The sequence below is a fragment of the Crotalus tigris genome, unplaced genomic scaffold (assembly GCF_016545835.1).
Source record: "Crotalus tigris isolate CLP2741 ecotype Arizona unplaced genomic scaffold, ASM1654583v1 scf7180000017646.2482762, whole genome shotgun sequence".
Lineage (NCBI taxonomy): Eukaryota > Metazoa > Chordata > Lepidosauria > Squamata > Viperidae > Crotalus > Crotalus tigris.
In genome coordinates this window covers 251,216-266,745 of record NW_024096538.1, presented here as the reverse complement: position 1 = coordinate 266,745, position 15,530 = coordinate 251,216, and the positions used below count along the sequence as shown (strand labels likewise).

General features: G+C 41.3%; 1 protein-coding gene across 7 annotated transcripts in view; it reads right to left on the bottom strand.

Annotated features, from left to right (window-relative positions):
• DCAF6 (DDB1 and CUL4 associated factor 6) overlaps positions 1-15,530 on the bottom strand; it is a 65,211-nt gene that overhangs the window by 20,439 nt on the left and 29,242 nt on the right. For 5 of the 7 annotated variants that reach the window (XM_039335673.1, XM_039335670.1, XM_039335668.1 and 2 more), the window contains exon 11: positions 569-736. The exons of the other annotated variants lie outside the window; for them this stretch is intronic. In XM_039335673.1, coding sequence (XP_039191607.1) covers positions 569-736 — 168 coding nt within the window. The remainder of the gene's footprint in view (positions 1-568; positions 737-15,530) is intronic. 7 annotated transcript variants of the gene reach the window in all.

The window sequence follows — 15,530 nt, the reverse complement described above, 5'->3', positions numbered from 1 at the left end:
ACCTTTATTCTTACAAATCATAATGGAAAAAGAACCCTAGGGATTTTCCTACTATGAAGCTTTACCATAAACAGCTTCAGATCAGATACCCAAACAACAATCTTAGAAAAACATACATAATTCCTGGTTGATCTCAAAGGCTACCTTTGCAGTTTTAGCAGAAATGAAGTGAGATAGTTTCCCTTGGACTTCCATTCCAGGGAATACCTAACAAAGTTTAACTAAATCTAGTTAAATGCTGGCACTAGGGTTAATGAATTCTTTCAGTTCCTCAGGTTGAAATAGAAGGGCTTTAATGGTACAGCTGATTATGCTTGAACAGTTTTTTTTAAAATCACATTTTATCCAGACATGACATATCCTTAACTAAATGTGTTACAGAGGTAAAAATCGATAACAGCCAAGTATTAGTCAGTTAACTGTGTGAAGATAAATACCAACAAATGCAACAGGCAAGCAGCAACTGCATACACTATTTTGTTCCTGAGGGAAAGCGTCTTGAGCAAACAACAGCAGCACAAACTACGTAACTACATTAGCTGCTTAATAAACCTTGACAAATGACAACCTGTAGGCTGAGGGTCCTGTGAGGATCCCTTAGGGGAAGACTGATCAGAGCTGGAGGACTGCTGTGCTGAACCCTCCGCTAGCTCTCGCTGTCTCTGCTGTTCAGCCTTCTTAAGCCTCAGCCGCTGCAGGCCCCTACGGAGTATAGCTAACTCAGGTGCCATTAATTCTGACAGGAAAAAGGGTGTAAAAAAGAAATAGGCATAGAACATAAGATAAAAGGAATATGACTAAAGAGCAAGATAATAGATATTATGTAGAAAATACAAGACAAGCATCAAATTTCATTTTTAAAAGCAGACTATTAATACTTAGCAAAGGAGCAAAATGTGCTTTACTTATTTTATTATTTTTTTCTTAAGTATGAGAATTATGCCCATTATATATGTTTTCTAGCTCTACTTGCTCAACTACTAAGGCAGTTAAGTTCTGTAAAATAAAAAAAAAAGATATAACCATGAAGATGCAAAAAATATATAATGGTAATTTCCTGCACAACTCCCACGCATATAACTGTTTCTACTCTAACAATATTTATTGGGAATTAAGAGATCAATGCAGTATGTGGGCAAAAGTGAAGCTTAACTATCAAAGTTGTCATCAAAATTTTAGGTTATAAACTACAATATAAAATGTAGCTATACAGTCCTATTTGACTATGATAAAGCACATTACTGTAAAAGTTGTCTAATGCTGAAATGAGGGAGGAGGTGTTTTTGTTTTTTGTTTGCTTAGTCAGTTTTCAAGTTTGGGATTTGGTCCTTCTGCCAATAAAGAACAAAACTGAAATATGAAGATCCATGCTTACTCTAACATATAAGCGTGTGTCATAATTTTTGTTTTCACGATGAAAGTGATTAAATTAGACAACTGCTAAGCTGAATGTAATGAATTACTTCTCTATTCCAGTCAACCACAACATATCAAAAGGTTTCCCAATACTCAGCAGTAATCACCCAGGAGGAATAAGGGCAATTAGAAGATTTTAGTGCTCAATTTGCAGAAAGGAAACAATTGCCATTTGATATATTCTAATGTTTTCATGTTCTAGTACAGTGATTCTCAACCTGTGGGTCGGGACCCCATTTGGGGTCGAACGATCATTTCATGGGGGTCGCCAAAAAACACAGTCCGCCATTTTTTCCCCCTTTTCCTTAGCTGTGCTACTCCCTTTTATTCTATTGGCTTTTGAAAGCCAATAGAATAGACTCTCTTGAATAGAGTCTAATTCTATTGGCTTTCAAAAGCCAACAGGAATTGCCCAGGCTGTCTCTGCCCTGCTGAGCCCACCAAAAGTTCCATTCTGCAAATGGTGCTGCACCAGTTGAGTAGTCCTCGACTTACGACCGGTTGAGTAGTCCTTGACTTACGACCGGTTGGGGGTCGCGGCATTAAAAAGGTTGAGAACCACTGTTCTAGTATATGAATAAGTGAGAAACTAAGGACCACTATAACAGTAGATCTTATATAAAGAATTAACATTATGTAATTCAGAGCATAATAATGCATTGCTTTATTTTCAAACCATTATTATATTGCTGAATTGATTTCATGACATTTTTTGGAAATATGGGTTAAAAATAAGAAAAAAGGAATTAAACATTCAAGATCACTTGTACTAATGACAGGGACAATTACTGCAACAAATTCTTCTCCTATGGGCGATACCTTTTCTTAGTAACAATCTGATTTAAATAATATTTAAAGCATTACCATTTGAAGGAGTATTAACTACCTTATATCAGATTTATTCTAATACATTAACTGAATTGTTTTCTGGCTATATATCACTTAAAAATAGCTTGGCTATAACAGCCACAACACAGTGAGCTAATTGCTGAAAGGTACATAGAAAATGTCCAGTTATATAGCACTATCAAACCATCTTAAAAAAGTAATCAAGGTTGGATGGAGTCAATATTTGGATGGGAGATGTCTCAGAAATTTCAGTCCTATACTAGACTTGGAGAGGTGGGATGGGAAGCCATTTCCACTGTTGCCAGGAAAACAAACTGGGTATATTCTAAAGTTCCTCGGAGTTGAGATGTTCTCCGAGGAAACTTCATTTTTTTTATTTGGAAGATATTCTTTTTTGTGAAAGGTTTTAGAACACTATGGCCTGGCAAAGGAACACATGCTAGAATTTTATTGTGACAGGATTGAACAATGTAAACAAATGAAATAAATTCAAAATAAACTGCATTCTAATTGTTTCATTCTGATTTGTTTATTTAATAAATTTATATGGGTACTCATCTCACAAGAAGTGATTCTGGGTAGCGTACAGCAAAAAGTATAAAAACAAGAAACATGTCAAACATAGTCATATTTTACAAAAGCACACACAAGAGATTTGATCAGCAATAGGGTCACCTCAAGATATCAAGGGTGCCCTGAGGACAAAGCCAGGTAAATGTAGTTCACCTCCCAGTGCCAACAGAATCAGTTAAGATGCTAATCCTCCAGGACAGAAACAATTAGGTAACTTAGACAAATAAAGGTCAATGGAATAGCTATTTTCTCCCAGTTATTTCACTCTATACAAATCACACATTTGCAAAACTAACACTCATCCACAGGAATTCTATAGATGAGGAAGCACATATTAAGCAATGTTTGAGAAAAATCTACGATTGATAAATATGTTTTACCTCTAAATCCAATTCTTCTATACTGCATTTGAAACAATATAATAACAGTTTTATATGATATTCAATATTTAAATAAAAATCTCTTATATTGTTTTCTAAGAATTAATACAACATACCATACTAATTTTGAAACTGAAGGGAATAGCTGTTTTAAAAGTACATGTGGGGCATTACTTGGGAATTACTAGCTCAAACAAAAGCAATCCAAAATTCCACTGAGTTGATATAAACTTGTAAGTATGCCTTTAAGTGTTTTTCAAGTTATCCTAATAGCACTTAAGAAGAGCATTTTCCAAAATGATAGATTGAGGGGAAAAATTATTTGAGCCTTTGTCAATTTTGTACATTTGCCCACTAACAAAGAAATGATAAGTCGATCGTTTTAACGATAGGTTTATTTTAACAGTGAGACACAATAACAACAAAAAAATCCAGAAAAACACATTTCAAAAAAGTTATAAATTGATTTGTATTTTAATGAGCGAAATAAATATTTGACTCCTTCGCAAAACATGACTTAGTACTTGTTGGCAAAACCCCTGCTGGCAATCAGAGGTCAGACGTTTCTTGTAGCTGGTCACCAGGTTTGCACACATCTCAGGAGGGATTTTGTCCCACTCCTCTTTGTAGATCCTCTCCAAGTCATTAAGGTTTTGAGGCTGATGTTTGGCAGCTCGAACCTTCAGCTCCCTCCGCAGATTTTCTATGGGATTAATGTCTGGAGACTGGCTAGGCCACTCCAGGACCTTAATGTGCTTCTTCTTGATCCACTCCTTTGTTGCCTTGGCCATGTGTTTTGGGTCATTGTCATGTTGGAATACCCATCCATGACCCATTTTCAATGCCCTGGCTGAGGGAAGGTTTTCACTCAAGATTTGACGGTATTTGGCCCCGTCCATTGTTCCTTTGATGCGGTGAAGTTGTCCTGTCCCCTTAGCAGAAAAACACCCCCAAAGCATGTTTCCACCTCCACGTTTGACGGTGGGGATGATGTTCTTGCAGTCATAGGCGGCATTCCTCCTCCTCCAAACATGGCGAGTTGAGTTGATGTCAAAGAGTTTTCACCCAGTTTTCTGAATCATTCAGATGTTCATTGGCAAACTTCAGATGGGCCTGTACATGTGCTTTCTTAAGCAGGGGGACCTTGCAGGTGCTGCAGGATTTCAGTCCTTCATGATGTAGTGTGTTACCAATTGTTTTCTTGTCCCAGCTGCCTTGAGATCATTGATAAAATCCTCCCATGTAGTTCTGGGCTGATTCCTCACCATTCTCATGATCACTGAAGCTCCACAAGGTGATATCAACCTCTTATAAAGAAAACTTATACAAAATGTTTTATAGATGGCACTTGCCACCGACAAGATTAACAAAAATGTTTAAAAATATGACGGATAAATGTTGGAAATGTAATCATAAACCAGGTACTTATTATCATTTGTAGTGGACATGTGCTAAAGCAAAGAAATATTGGACAAGAATACATATCTGGCTAGAAAAGATGCTAGGGAAACATGTAGATTTTAAACCTGAACTTTTTTTGTTAGATATAATGCCAGAAAAGCTTAATAAACAAAGTATATATTTGATTCTGCATGTAACAACAGCAGCAAGACTTATATTTGCACAATATTAGAAAAATGAAGAAACACCATCGGAGGAAGAAATAATTTAAAAAATGCTAGATTATGCAGAAATGGACAGACTTACTTTGACATTGAAAGAAAAAGGAGAAACAGAATATTTTCAAATTTGGGACTTATTTTACCAATGGTTGGAGAAACGAACTAGGGATTAGGAATTTAATTTGTATTAGTGAATGATGAACTCAGACAACACATTTGTTGAATAAGCACTGTTGAATTGTATTAAAAATACAATTAAATAAATAAATAAAAAGAAACTCCATGAGGTGATCTTGCATGGAGCCCCAGACCAAGGGAGATTGACAGTTATTTTTTGTTTCTTCCATTTGTGAATAATCGCATCAACTGTTGTCACCTTCTCACCAAGCTGCTTGGCGATGGTCTTTTAGCCCATTCCAGCCTTGTGTAGGTCTACAATCTTTTCCCTGACATCTTTGGACAGCTCTTTGGTCTTGGCCATGGTGGAGAGTTTGGAATCTGATTGATTGCTTCTGTGGACAGGGGTCTTTTATACAGGTAACAAACTGAGATTAGGAGCATTCTCTTTAAGAGAGTGCTCCTAATCTCAGCTCGTTACCTGTATAAAAGACACCTGGGAGCCAGAAATCTTACTTATTTCACTCATTAAAATGCAAATCAATTTATACCTTTTTTGAAATGCATTTTTCTGGATTTTTTTTTTATTGTTATTCTGTCTCTCGCTGTTAAGATAAATCTACCATTGCAATTATAGACGGATCATTTCTTTGTCAGTGGGCAAACATAGAAAATCAGCAGGAGATCAAATAATTTTTTCCCTCATTGTAAGAAAACAGATTCTTCAATAACTGGCACTAGGTTTATTATTATAGTTGATTAACCCTGCTATAGTTTCAGTCCGTATCAAATTTAACCATAAACTTGATGCTCAATTGCTAAAAATGACACCTCTTTACTTCTGGAATAATGGTGAGCAAGTGGACTGATTCCTAAGCAAAATCCATAAGAGGATGAGGCTCATTTGAAACAGCGGAAATATTAAAGCAGTTTTTATGGAATGTATTAATCTTTACACAGTCTTTTTATGTAATCCAGCTCAATAATCTTTACTAAAATGTTTCATACTTAATGCAGAAATTATATTTCCTATGAATAGAGTAACATTTATTGTACATGCTACACATGAAGCATAAAATGGATTTTATATGTTTTAAATATTTTTAGTTTCATTCCTGGAAGCAAGGAATTGCAGGTCTTAATACATGAAGCCAAAGCTATTTTCACAGATATCATTTTTCCTACCCAGTACATATTTCCTACTCAAAACATATTTGCATAGTCTATGCTATGCAGAGTTCTCTGTGCAGATGTAAAGCAATTTTGAGCCATCTTTCCTGGCCCATTAGATCTGGCAAAGAGAACACGCTGTGGATGCCATCTGTCAGGGACCAGAAAATGGGACTTGTCTGCCATGATGTTGGCCTTATAGAACATTCTCCCACTGGACATTACATCAGCTTTATTCCTTTTGCTGTTCCAGAAGTCCCTTAAGATTTGTTTATGCCACCAGGGCTGAGGGTCCTAGCGAACTGGAATCCTGTTTAGATGGCTCTACTATCGAGATGGATGTACTCACATCCTCTCTGCTTGGGGTTTGCATATAATTTAGTTTTAATTAATATGCTTTTAATGTTGTATTTCTAAATATCTATTTTATATCTACATTGTTTTTTATTGATTATTTATTGTATCCTACCCAGAATCATCTCTTGTGAGATAAAAAGCTATATAAATTAAATTAATAGATAAAATGAATAAAATGGCTCACGAGAATTTGAGATAAAATCCTCCTAAGCTACAATTAAAATTTAACAATGAAATGGCAATATAAAATAGTACATAATATGTGAACCTTTCTATAACCAATTTTTTTTTTGGAAGCTTGCTTTCAATTTACTAACACCTCTGTTCTTTCCCATCCTCTGTTTCTAACGGTAATAAAAATGAAAAGTGTTGTTGTTTACCATCTAAATTATAGAAATGCTAAAAAAACCACTGTGTATATTCTAATAAAAACAGAGTGAGAAAGGAATTTAGGCTCAATTTCCAGTAACTCACAAAATTGCCTCTATAGGATTGTAGCAAGAATTTCAACATATTGAATACTCCACTTCTAAAGGGTGCAAAAGATGCTTTGACCAAAATTTTTGATATAGATTTTCAATTACCTTCCACCATTGCAGGTTTTATAAATCTTCATATAAATCAATTGACAATATAATTACAGGTAGAAAAGTTAGGCAAAAGCAGCACTAACCAAGGAAGGGAAAATTACTTTCTACTATATTGTAACAGTCAGCTCACTAAGTTGCATGAACACAACGCAGATGTGGTACAAGATGTATGGTTCAATAAAAATAACAAAATATCCATTGTAATGCAAGTCTAATTCTTGCCTATGAATGATTAGCACAGTAAAGAACAGAACAATTAAGAGACAATAACTGATTGGTTCCTTCACAGAAATCACGCATGGTCAGATTAAAGATTAATGCAACTAGTTCTACAAACCAAAAGAGCATTTTTATGCTTACATTTCTTAAACAATAAGCTTCCATTCATGTAGTAAGCAACTTTGGGGGGAAAAGGGGCCTTGTTTTACCTGAACGCCTTTTCTCAGTACGGAGATGGAGAATCCACCAATGGGTTTTCTCTGCCTGCCTGCTCTTGAGACCAAGTAGCCAAATTTGACACACCCCCTCTTGCTAGGAGATCCAGTCTTAGCGAGGACGAAGTGGCTGAAAGTGGACAAGTTGTTGGCTCTCAAACCCTGAACTACGTCCTGACTGACCTAAAGGGTGGGTGTGGATTCTCCATCTCCATACTGAGAAAAGGTGTTCAGGTAAGACAATGCCCCTTCTCTAGTACAGGAGGTGGAGAATCCACCAATGGGACATACCAAAGCCTTACTGTCCCGATGGGTGGGAAACAGATAAGGCCAGAATAGAGTACCCGGAGACCACTTGCTGGAGGACCCTCCAACCAAAGGAGGCGTCCGCCGAAGCAAAACGGTTGATCCTGTAATGGCGTACAAATGGGGAGGGCGAGGACCATGTCGCAGCACTGCAAATCTCCTTGATGGATGCCTGAGTGGCCCATGCTGCAGAGGTTGCAGCACTGCGAGTAGAATGGGCAGTAAGATGACTTGGAGCCAGTAATGAAGAGGACTGGTACGCCTCCGCGATACAGGCCCTGGTCCACCTGCCAATAGTGCCAGCGGAAACTTTCTGTCCCAGAGAAGCCGGACGGAAAGAAACAAATAGGGCCTCAGACCTACGAAAAGGCTCTGTACGTTTCATATAACGCTGCAGCGCCCTGTGGACATCCAGTGTGTGCCACTGCCGCTCCAAGTCATGGGAAGGATTGGGGCAAAAATTTGGTAAGATGATTTCCTGTGCCCTGTGGAAGAGCAAATTTACTTTGGGCACAAATGTGGGGTCCAGGCGAAGGACCACCCGAAAGATGGGTGAAAGATACAAAGGTGTGAAAGATACCTGACTGGTAGAGCAGCTAGCTCAGAGATACATCTGGCTGACGTGATAGCGATTAAGAACGCAACCTTAAGAGATAGATTCCGTAACGGAATAGTCATTATGGGGTCAAAGGGTAGTTTTGTTAGAGCGCAAAGGACGCGAGGCAATTCCCAAAAAGGATACCTGTGTACCACGGGAGGCCTGGTGTTGCATGCCCCCTTGATAAAGGCGTGAATCCTAGGATGGTGAGCTAGGGGAACGGAATCCGCACAGGTGAATAGCGTGGACAAGGCCGCCACCTGTCTGCGAATAGTCGCAGGGGCGAGGCCTCTGTCCAGACCATCCAAAAAATAATCTACGATCTGAGGGATGGTCATTTTGGAAATATCCAGTTGTCGCCTTCGACATCAATGGCAAAAATTCTTCCAAGTACAATCATAAATGCAATTGGTCGCTGGACGACGGGAAGCCTGAATCATGGTAATGGCGCAAGGGTAAAATAGTTCTTCTGCCATTATGCTGCGCTCAAGCGCCAGACGGTTAATTGTAACCATCGGGGGTTCGGGTGTTGGAGGGACCCCTGATGTAGAGACACACAATGAAGGGGGATCTTCCATGGAGGAGATTGGGAAAGATTCATCAAATCGGCAAACCACAGCCTCTGTGGCCAGTACGGGGCCACGAGGATCACTTCTGCCTGCTCCTGGAGTAGCTTGCAGATGGTCGCCGGTATGAGCGGTAGGAGAGGGAAGGCGTAAAGGAGACCTTGTGGCCACAGAGTCCGCAAGGCGTCCATCCCCTCCGCCCCTGGAAGGAGATAGCGGGAGTAGTACCTGGGGAGTTGGGCATTGGTCGACGACGCAAACAGGTCGAGGACTGGTTGGCCGAACCTGTGAGAGATTTTGGACAACAGGTCCGGATGTAACCCCCACTCAGAGGGATCCACTATAGCGCGACTCAGAAAGTCTGCTTGCTGGTTGTTGACCCCCAAGATGTGTTCGGCCCTGATGGAGGCCAGGTTGGACTCTGCCAGGAACCCAGGAGCCGTGCCTCGGACATGAGGGACCTGGACCTGATGCCCCCCTGACAGTTGACGTGAGCCTTGGACGTCACATTGTCTGTAAGGACCAGGACGTGGCGACCCCTGATCCTGTGCCTGAATTGGCGAAGAGCTAGGTGGATGGCCCTGAGCTCCAGCCAATTGATGTTGTGTCTCAAGTGTGCGCGGAAGCAACGGCTCTGCGCAAACTGAGAATGTAGATGGGCCCCCCATCCAAACAGACTGGCGTCTGTCGTGATGGTGATGCGGTCTGGTTCCTTGAAGGGTGATCCTTTGGTCACTGCCTGTGAGAACCACCAGCGAAGCGCCCTGCGAATGTGAACCAGGACCCTGACTTGACGGTTGGATGCGCTGGCCTTCACCCATTGGAAAGGTAGCAGGAACCATTGGAGGTCCCGCAAGTGGAGTCTGGCCCAGGGAACTATGGCTATGCAGGAGACCATCTTTCCTAATAATTGGGAGAGTAAGACCAATGGAACTGTATGTTCCCTGTACACCTGGCGAACTAGCTCCCTGATGCTGACCACTCGCTCCTGGGAGAGATAGACTGTGCACTTGGTGGTGTCTATCACGGCTTCCAGGTGTAAGAGCCTGGATGAGGGAACTGTCTGGCTTTTTTGGAAGTTGATTGAGAAGCCATGTTGTTGAAGGACCTGAATGGTGTGTTTCACATCCGCCTGAGCTGCCTGGAAGGATGACACTTGAATCAGGATGTCGTCCAGGTAACACTGGACGCGTATTGGTATCTTCCTCAGCTGGGCGGCTAGCACGGCCAGGATTTTGGTGAACACCCTGGGTGCTGAAGAAAGGCCGAAGGGAAGGGCCTTGTACTGGAAATGACTGCCCCTGTAGCAGAATCTTAGGAATCGTCGGTGAGCTGGATGAATGGGGATGTGGAGGTACGCTTCCATGAGGTCTATTGACGCCAGGAAGTCTCCCTGTCTGATGCCTCCCAGGATGGACTGGAGAGATTGCATCTTGAACTTTTTGTAAGTGATGTAATGGTTGAGATGCTTGAGATCCAGGATCGCTCTCCACCCCCGAGGCCTTGGGAACCACAAAGAGGATGGAGTAGAACCCCCTTCCCCTGGGGTCTGTCAGTACCGGTTCTATGGCCTGAATCGCTAAAAGATGTTGGATGGCCTCCTGCATGAGTCCCTGTTTGAGTGGATCCCTGGAAACGGAACAGACAATGAATCGGTCCAGGGGTTTGGCTAGAAACTCCAGGAACAGACTGAACTGAATGGTTTGCCGGACCCAGTTGTCCATGGAGGTGAGTTCCCACTGATGTAAGAAGTGGGCTAGCCTCCCCCCGATGGGAAGGGCAGTGTAGGAGTCACTTGGACCTTCTATACGGACGTCCTGCCCCTCGAAATGGTCACTTAGTCTGTCCCTGTTGTCTCTGTCTGGGAGTGTATGCGGGAGGGCTGAGTGACTGTTGTACCTGCTGCCTGCCGAAAGGACTGTCTACGAAAGTAGGGAGTGGGACGCTTGTCGGACTTCTTGTTCAAGTGAGCCATGACCTTGCACTTGTCCTTGTTCTCCACAAGGTACGGGGCCAGGGCCTCCCCAAATAAGTTATTGCTCAGATAAGGAGCAGTCGCTAGACACCATTTGAGCTTGGCATCAGCCTGCCAATGTTTTAGCCACAGCATCCTCCTGGCAGTAATATTGGAAGCTATAGACCTAGAGGCAAAGATGGCAGACTGAAGCATTGCATCCACAGCGTACTCAGTAGCCACCACCATCTTACTTAAGTCTTGGTGGGTCCGCAAATCCTCAGCAGGTACTCTAGCCTAAAGCTGGCGTAACCATAGAAGGGTAGTTCTGACAAAAAAGGACACATAGCTGGCCGTTTTAATTGCCCATGCCGATGATTGATGTGTCTTCCAAAATGTATGTTCCCATTTCTTGTTGTCAGCTTTAAGTGCCTCTGACAAGTCCCCAGCGATCACCATCTGGGATACCAGGGGGGGTCCATGCTTCATCTACCTTGGGGACCTCCAATGCACCGGTGAGATCTGTGGAGGTGCTAAAGATCTTTTTGTCAGTCCCGCTTATGGAAGGGAATGAGGAAGGGGGAGCCCATGGTTTCTTGATCCCTTTCAGGAAAATGGAGGGGCACAGAACGTGATGTTCGGTTGCCACCGTTTCAAAAAATATAGGATTGGGGCTGGTATCCGATGGAGCCTGCGGTTGAGGGAATTGATGTGAGCCTATATTTGCCGTTGCTGTGGCCTTACGTAGGATTGAGAGAAAAAGGGCTGAATTGAAAAGGCCTCCCGAAGGGGAGGGCTCAGGGGGAAGTTCCTCCTCCTCTGACAGAAGATCCAGTTGTTCCTCACCTTGAGGGGAAGAGTAACTGTTCATGGAAGAATGCGCGGGAGACGTAGGCTCCTGGAGCATGGGGAACTCTGTAGGGACCCCATAAGGAGGCATGCCTGGTGTGGACGCCCCTTGATCAGGTGTCTGAAAGGAACGCTGCACTAGAGCTCTGTCCACTACCTTGGATAGTAAGGCCTCAAGGCGACCGTCGGAGAAAATATCTCCAAAGTCCGGTCCCCTGAGTCCCGCCACCATGGGAGTAAATGTGGCCTCTGGAACTGCAGCTGGAGCTATTGTGTGTTGAGTCACTGTGGGAGGTGAACCTATAGTGACCGGCGTCCCTGGGATGGACCATACACCTTGAGCTGAAGTTGAGGGACCTAAGAGAAGATCAGCTTCGGGGGCCACCAATTGCATCATATCTAGTCCAGCCTGCCTCTGTGCTCTGGAGAACTCCTTCTCCAGAGCCTGGTGCCTACGGCTGGCTTGCTTCTCTGCCAGCTTGGAAGACTTCTTGAGCATGTGCTTAGTCTTGGACTTGGACTTGCCTGCTGCCTCCTGTTCAGAGGATTTGTGGCAGCCATAATTAGAGTATGGAGAGGCGTTGCTCATGGATTGAGGCAACATGGAGCCCTCCATCCCAGTGGAGCAGTCTCAGACAAGCTGAGGTGATGCTCTGGCAGGCAAGTAGCTGGCAGGAGTGAGATTGGCACAAGCAGCAAGACTGTTCCCCTGACCACCCGACCAGAAAAAAATTTCTCTCTGGGCTTTGGTCACGGCACTTGAGTTAGATACCGAAGGCACGTTTGGAACCACTCTCTGGGCTCCGCCCGGAGGCCTTAGGTGGCCAGTCAGTGTGCACCAGTAAAAAAAAAAAAGCAAAAAAACCCCCAAAGGGATGTAGAGGCCTAACAGGAAAAAAGATGTCCTGAGAAGGGAAGGATCCGATCTCAATTGGCGGCTACTATATGTATTATGAGGCCTGGTCTGTGTAATTGCTATGCTTAGGCCTCGTTGGGCCTTAGATACAACCACATGGCATTCAAGATGTCCACTCCTATTGCGAGTAGGCCTGGTGGGTCTGGAGGGGCCCCCTTTAGGGTTGCGGTCTTCAGGGGTGAACCCACAATTTGCCCCCTACAAAGGACAAATTTGGGAGTTAATTCACTGAAATGGGCTATAATTAGGCCACCGATGGAATTAAGGTGCTGCAACTCTTGAAGAAGGCCATTCCCAGCTCCTTGTACTTGTCGAGGCTTTCAAAATGGCGGCCGCGACTTGTTCTCAGTAGAGAACAGTCTCCGCGGCCTTAGTAGCAAAGCACCTTGTCCTGGATAATCGCGGAGGCAGCACTCACTGCTGCACCATAAGTCACCTTCGTGGGCTGCCTCCCAAACAGCAGGCAAAACCACGAAATTTAAATCAGCTCCACTGCCTAAAACAGCAAACAAAATAGCATCCGCGACTGCCTCTGGCTGCCTGGGATGCCTCCGATGGCCTGAGTTGAATTTTGAATTCAGACCTGCAGCCTGAATCTAACGCCAGAAACAAGTGACAAGAAAGGGGGGGGAAATGGGAAAGAATGCGCTCCTAGCAGCCCCTGCTGAGAGTTTTCCCCAGAGCCCTGGGGAAAGAAAATATGAAGGCTGCAGGGAAACTTCCCCCCCACACACACACCCTGCACACCTCAAACACGTTTGAAATTAGTACTGAGCCCAGTACTTGTGGGGAATTTGTTAAGATGATTACAATTTAATGTTTTTTGCTGAATTAAATAGGAAGAATTCACCAATAGATTTTTTCTCTGACCTGCTATCTGCTGAGAGCCAAACCTGATACATCTTCAAGAGTTAAGACTGGGTCTTGGCTACTTGGTCTCAAGAGCAGGCAGACAGAGAAAACCCATTGGTGGATTCTCCATCTTCTGTACTGGAGAAAGATTTTTTTGAAACTGCAACAGTGTCTTACGTTCAATATATACAGTCATTCTTGTGAAAGGTGGTTGAGTATATAAGGCAGTTGTACAGAACTTTTTTTTCTTTTTTTCTTTTATTTATTTATTTTTTATTAATTAATTTTTTTTCCATCAACATACAGTATGTTAATTTTTCCAATCAACAAAGTTGTCTGGAGTTTGCTAAACTAATACATGTTCAATTCCTAATCCTTCATTCTTTTCTCTAACCAAGAATAAAATAAATTCCAAATTTGATAGTAGTCTGTATTTTCTTTGTCTTTCAACCTCATAGTTAATCTGTCCATCTCTGCACATTCCAGTATTTCCTGATTATTTCTTCTTCTGATGGCAATCCTTCATTCTTCCTGTACTATGCAAAAATTATTCTCGCTGCTGTGGTGATATGTAAGATTAAATATAATTTCTGCTTATTAGTCTTTTCAGGCATAATGCCTAGTAGAAAAAGTTCAGGTTTAAAATCCACTTGTTCGCCCAATATTTTTTCTAACCATATATGTATATTTTTCCAATACGCCTTTGCCTTTCCACATGTCCACCAAATATTATAATACATGCCTATGTTATGTTTACATTTCCAACATCTATCTGACATACTGTATTTTTAAACATTTTTGCTAATCTTGCTGGTGGAAGGTGCCATCTATAAAGCATTTTATACAAATTTTCTTTGTATGAAGTTGACATTGTTAATTTATAGTTTCTCTCCCATAACATTTCCCATTTTTCTAATTGTATATTATAACCAAAAATTTTTGCCCATCTTGTCATTGTTTCTTTCACTTGTTCACTTTCCATATCTAAAATTAACAAAAAATTATACATTTTCTTGATTAATTTCTCATCTGAGGATAACAAAATCTTATCAAACACAGATTGGTCCTTGTAAAATCCATACATTTTTACATCTTTTTCATATCTACTTTGTATCTGTAAATGTGCCCACCAAGACAGATTAATTCCCTGATTTTCCAATTCTTGTTTAGATTTTAATTTCCCATCCATATCTAAAATATCTTTATATATCCATGTTTTTTCAAAGTCTACCAGGTTCAGATGAATAAATGCCTCCATCGTTGATAACCTGGAATTTTTGAATATATTTTAGCTTTAATTTTTTCCCATACTATTAACAAAGCATTTCTTATAAAATGATTTTGAAAGTACTTATGGACTCTGTTTTTCCCGTACCATAAAAAAGCATGCCACCCCAATTGTAAATCATGTCCCTCTAAATACAATAACCTTTTATTTCTGAGTTTTATCCACTCTTTCACCCATGTTAACACAGATGCTTGATAATACAATGTCCATTCTGGTAACCCAAAATCTCCATTTTCCTTAGCATCTTATAATGTTTTCATCTTAATTCTAGCTTTTTTCCCCTGCCAAATAAAGTTCAAAACCAATGAATTTAAATCTTGAAAGAATTTTCTCTCAAGTTTTATCGGAATCGTTTGAAATAGAAATAAAATCTTCGGCAACACATTCATTTTTATTGTAGCAATTCTTCCTAATATTGACAGCTGGAGATTTTTCCATCTTTTCAAGTCTAGCTTCATTTGCTTCAATAATTTTATATAATTTTCTTCTTTTATTGACGAACACTTAGCTGAAAGATGAATACCTAAATATTTAACTTTTTTCATTATTTGTACCTCTGTTTTCTCCAGTATTTGCCTTTTTTGTTTATCTGTAAGGTTCTTTACTATTACTTTAGTTTTATCTTTATTTATTTTTAGTCCTGCCACTTCTCCATATTCTTCTATCTTTCCCCATAGTTTAGGAATCATCTCT